Source organism: Oxyura jamaicensis, unplaced genomic scaffold, assembly GCF_011077185.1.
Source record: "Oxyura jamaicensis isolate SHBP4307 breed ruddy duck unplaced genomic scaffold, BPBGC_Ojam_1.0 oxyUn_random_OJ100740, whole genome shotgun sequence".
Lineage (NCBI taxonomy): Eukaryota > Metazoa > Chordata > Aves > Anseriformes > Anatidae > Oxyura > Oxyura jamaicensis.
Genome location: NW_023312150.1, coordinates 1 through 5,488, shown reverse-complemented (window position 1 = coordinate 5,488; position 5,488 = coordinate 1). Strand labels below are relative to the sequence as shown.

At 51.5% G+C, this 5,488-nt stretch overlaps 1 protein-coding gene across 1 annotated transcript; it reads right to left on the bottom strand.

Annotated features, from left to right (window-relative positions):
* Positions 1 to 5: 5 nt before the first annotated feature.
* On the bottom strand, positions 6 to 5,474 carry LOC118160123 (protocadherin beta-1-like; the record flags this gene model as incomplete). The annotated part of the gene is made up of 2 exons (XM_035314653.1): positions 4,805 to 5,474; positions 6 to 3,362 (listed from the first exon to the last, which is right to left on the bottom strand). A coding segment is annotated over exon 2 (1,602 nt), but the record flags the coding sequence as incomplete, so codon positions are not given.
* Between the last annotated feature and the right edge of the window lie 14 nt (positions 5,475 to 5,488).

The window sequence follows — 5,488 nt, the reverse complement described above, 5'->3', positions numbered from 1 at the left end:
TCAGCGGCACGCACGGTCACCTCGATGGCGTGCACCTCTTCGTAGTCCACTGGACGCAGAGTCCGCAGTATGCCGCTCTCGGCCTCCACCGACAAGAAGGACCGCGCAGCGGAGACCCCCAGTGGAGTCGGCACCAGCATGTAGCTCACACGGGCGTTTTCACCCGTGTCGGCGTCTGTGGCATTAAGGCGGCCCAGGATCGTCCCAGAGGGCTTGTTTTCGCGTAGCACCATGCTGTAAACGGCCTGGGAGAAGGTGGGCGCATTATCGTTCACGTCCGAGAGCCGCACCAACAGTGTCTTCGATGTTGAGAGTGCAGGAGTACCCGCGTCACTGGCCCGGACTGTCACGTTGTACCCCGACACCTCCTCCCGGTCCAACGCCTCCAATGTCACTAGCGCGTACGCTTCACCCACGAGCGGCAAAATGCTGAAGGGCTGCTCACCCAGCAGCTCACAGCTCGTCCTGCCATTATCCCCTGAGTCCCGGTCCCGCACGCTGAAGAGGGCCACCACCGTCTTCGGCGGGGCGGCTTCGGAGAGGCTGCTGGTGAGGGAGGTGATTGTTACCTCGGGGGCGTTGTCGTTCACGTCCTGCACCTCCACCTCCACCTTGCAGTTCGCAGATAGGCCTCCTCCATCCGTGGCCTGGACGTCTATCTCGTAGGTCTTTGTTTCTTCATAATCCAGTGTTTTTTTGAGTCGAATCTGCCCTGTCTCTGGATTTATTTTAAATGTCTCTCGATTATCCTCTGAATTTTGAACTACGGAATAGGCTATTTCCCCGTTCATTCCTAAGTCTAGATCTTTAACAGACACCACTGCCACCAAGGTATCCTCGGAGCTATTTTCTAATATTCGGACCTTATACAGGCTCTGCGTAAATACTGGAATGTTGTCATTTGCATCCAGGACTACCACGCGGATTACGGCTGTACCAGAGCGCGGTGGAGATCCACCATCCACAGCCGTGATGCTGAACGCCACTGCTGCCTGCTTTTCCCGGTCTAGCTCTCTGTCCAACACCAGCTCGGCGTGCCTCCTGCCGTCACTACGCTGCCGGTTGTAGATATGGAAATAACCGTTCGAGCTGATGCTGTAATGCTGAACACTGTTGTTCCCCACATCTGGATCCTGAGCGCTTTCCAGTAAAAAACGAGCTTTCGGCTTTGTAGTTTCTGAAATCTTTAAAATTATTTCTTTATTTAAGAATACGGGAGCATGATCATTAATGTCTGTGAGGCTTACCTCGGCGCGGAAGGACTGCAGTGGACCCTCTAACAACACATCGAAACGTACCAGGCAGGGCTCGCTCTGCCCGCACAGCTCCTCTCGATCCATCTGTTCTCGCACAATCAAATCCCCGGTGTGCCGATCCAGTTCAAAGTACTGTTTTTCTCCTTCAGAAACGAGTCGGACCTGTCGAGTCGACAATTCCTCAGCGGTCAGACCCAAATCCTTAGCGATATTTGCCACAAGGGAGCCTCTCTCCGCCTCTTCGGGCACAGAGTACCGGGCGGTTTCTGCTCTCCCCACCGGCACGCAGAGGAACAGTATCACAAACAACGCTCGCCATGGGAGCGGTTCCTCCCTCTTTCTCAGCTCCATTTCCCACTCGGCTAAGCTTCCTTCCCCCTCCGTGAGTAGGACGGAGGTGTCGATCTATCCCGCCGACCCCCAAGCGGAGCAGCCCCAGCTAGTCGAGCCCAAGGGCCGTGGAGCCTGGAGCTGCTCAGAGCCTCTGCGGTCAGCAGCGGCACCAGGCGGACGGCGTGCGAAAGTACACGGAGATCTCTGCAAAAGCGCAAAAATAAGAGACAAACTGCTCGATTTCTCTGTTCTGAAACTATCTTTAACTTCCCTTACTATTCTGTCAAAAGTTCGAATGAGCAATGTTTCTGTTTGCCTTTTATCTGAAAATTAGATTTATCTAAGGCTGCTTTTTCGTGGTGTCCTTCCCTGAAATCGTTCCAATTTTTATGCATAGTAAATAAATGACTTTTCAGGCCCTTTAGCTAAAAAGCTGTGTACTGCTATAAGTGTCCAGCATCCAAAATGAGCTGGTCCATGAACCTTGCCAGTGATCGCTAGGTGGTTCCCTTTATTAGTTCTTGGACTGTTTTCTCAAATGTATTGAAATTGTTCCCGATTCACAACCTGTCAGGCCAGGAGCCCTTGCAAAGGGGCTCGGGTAGCATCCCTATTTTCTCACGGATCTTAGCGTGACTCAGACAAACCCACCCCACCCTGCTCTGGCAGGAGAACACCCTATTCCCAAGATATTCTGATTTGCCTTGCAAAATATCCACTTCTAATGCATGGATTTATTCCCAAAATACAGCTCCTGGGGTGGGTATTACCTAGGCGATTACCGTGACAATTGATCTTTGAGATAGCACACTCACCCGAGGGGTTTACAGGTACCTTTTATTGTTTATTTGTCATCAGGCGTTTTACTCCTTTAAACGTGTGACAGGAAATATTACCTTACTTTATATTTTAGTACCGATTAATGACAGTAAAGGAAAACGGAATGCTCCTTGACTTTCTGTATTTTTGAGTGCCTTGAGATTATTGTAAACGTTTTACTGTTAGAACACAAACAGTATTTTTAATTCTCTACTACCTTATATTTGATAACCCTGACATGCTCATCAACTGTTCATTTCGGCTTTATTATGAAAGTAAACGAAACAAATTAAAAAAGGGAATACAGTGCTCAAAGAGCACCCTTTACTTTATGGAGAACGTGTAAATTCATGATCGATTACACAGTGTGCCAATATCAGCCACTTCGAATGTAATTTACTTCTGTTAGTTAATAAAAAAAAAACTCCCTTGCAAGCATCATTTAATTTAATATCTATAATTCAATGGCCTGGCATTGAACAAATAGAAGAAAACTAAAATGTTATGAAGGAGCCCTCTTCACAATAACAAATAATACAGAAAAGCTGATGTAGGAAAAACAGATCTTGAAGATCTGTTTCTGTTTTTCATCTTTCCCTTAACATCCAGGAGAAGTAGCACTCTCACAATCATATATCAAGTCTCAGTGTAACCAGCATGCAACATAGTCCTCCTCCATCCTTATCACAATTTCAAAATACTTATATGAACAAAATACTGTTTAAGATGAGAGAGTCCTTGCTCTCTCACAGAGAACACTTAAACCTCACTAGTACTTTTTTGGTGCATGTTCGGTCTCTCTGCTCTTCTTTTCCTGTGAGGACGTTAGCCAGTGAGGACCAAGATGTTTGTCTTTCTCCTCACTTACTGATGGGTGAGCCAAGGATTTTGATCAGAACTGGCATTTTCCTCTGCTGGCCTGGGACCCGTGCCTTCGGAGAGGCGAACTCGACCCTGCAAAGAGCAGAATGGAGGGTTGACATTTGGACGTTAAGGATAAGCAGATGTCAGCGAGACGCTTAGAGGGCTCGTCTTAAACCAGTGCGTGAGTCAGAGGGAGGAAGGAGGGGAGTCAGGTCTCTGACCTGAACGGGGTAAAATAAAAGCCCTAAAGCGTCTTCCAATATGGACAACAAAAAGTCACCACTGGAAACCTTTTATGAATTGAGGGGGAGGAGGTATTGGGGCGGGGGTTGCGGGGGAAGGAGAGGATTTAAAACAGGAAGAGCTCCAAATCTCTTTCTCGCAAACAGAAAACGTGATTTAATGTTGATATTTCGAGGAGGGTCTTTTTGTCCTCTTAATGCCACAATGATGGCAGTTCTGAGAACCTGTGTTAATGTAAGGCCAAGGCATCAGTGGTTATTAAATCTGAAGATGTTACGGAGTGACCATAAAAAGGTGTTTGTGAGTCTCCTTTCTCTTATATGTCCTTTGTGCAGACTCACGTGAAGTTCTAGATGGGCGTCGGACACAAGTAACCCCACGTTTAGAGGCAACTTGGACTCAACGTGAGAATGAGGAGGGGAGGAGCTGTTTCGATAACCATTATTAGTCTCCCCCATACTGTTTAAACAGACGGAGGTTAAATACCTTAAATATGACTCATTATAAGTTCACAGCACAGTGAAGTGAGATACTGGTACTGTCGGAAATCACTCGGCTGGGCCAGGAAGGGACAGGGAGGGTGCCTTGTAAAGCCCCGATCTCCATATTTTGATTTTTTTTTTTTTAATGGCCAATAATTATTTTGATGACTTTTGTTAACGAAGACCACAAAAATATATCAGATTATCATGATATATAGCTCCGTGGCCAACAGCAAATTGTGAGACAGCTTGGCTTCAGCACCACCATCCCGGTAAGCGACAGCTGCCAGCGCCGAGAACCAGTGCAGGGGACGCCATCAGTAAGGTGACATCCCGACCCACCGCTGTCCCCGTAGACCCTGTTGCTACCAATGGACAGGGACACGACGACCCCAGGGATGGTGTCTCCAGGAGTGGTGTCGTTCCTGCACCCGGCCCCTACGGACTCTACGCAAGACGTGGGCAGGATCCAGTGTGAGGCTCCCGCATCCATCCTCCTGGTTCGCATCTTCTCATGGTCCTGCTACCCCCCTTTGGGATGACACCGCAGACTTAATCTCATACAAATGACCAGGGCATAAAGCCGGATGCAGAACCGCGTTAAGCCCGCACCTGGGGAGCAGCCGAGCACGCGGCGGCGGCTCTGACACCACCTCCACCCGCTCCTATCGTTCTGGCGACTCCTTCAGGACCAGCTCCGCCACTTTGCTGCTCCCTACTGCCCCACTTCTACATTCAGGGGTGATTCCCGACCCCTCTGCTCCGTCCCCGCTCCCCCCGTCACCTTGGCCCGCGCAGGTCCCTCACCTGTGCAGCCCAGTCAGCTTCTTCCCCGAGGTTGGCCGAGCACACCGAGCTCCGCTGATCGCCCGGGCCGTGGGGCAGCCCAGCTGGGAAGCAGGGGAAGATGGGCCTAAGGAAGCGGAACTCGCTGTTGACAGTCCCGGCGGCGAAGCAGACGTCGTACATGTAGCTACGGGGCAAGGAGCCAGCGCTGCTCTGAGGGGCAGATTTCGGGAAAGTGGGCAAGGACTCCACCATGCTCTGCCTGGCCCTCCGTACCTTCAGAATCATGGCGGCCGCCGCGGTGGCCAGGAACAGCGCGGACACGCAGGCCAAGCAGATGATGAGGTACAAGGTGAGCCTCCCGTCGGAATCGGCGGCCGGCGCCTCTTCGCTCATCCGCAAGTGGAATTCGGAGAAACCGTCCACCAGGGCGATAGCGAGGGTGGCGGTGGCGGAGCGCGGCGGCTGACCGCGGTCTCGTACCAGCACGACGAGCCTGTGCCTGGGCGCGTCGCGCTCGGTCACGGCCCGTGCCGTGCGCACCTCACCGTTGTGCAGCCCCACGCGGAAGAGCCCCGGCTCCGTCGCCTTGGCCAGCTCGTAGGACAGCCACGCATTCTGCCCCGCGTCCGCATCCACCGCCACCACCTTGGCCACAAGGTAACCCGCCTGCGCCCAGCGCGGCACCAACTCGCCCACCGCCGC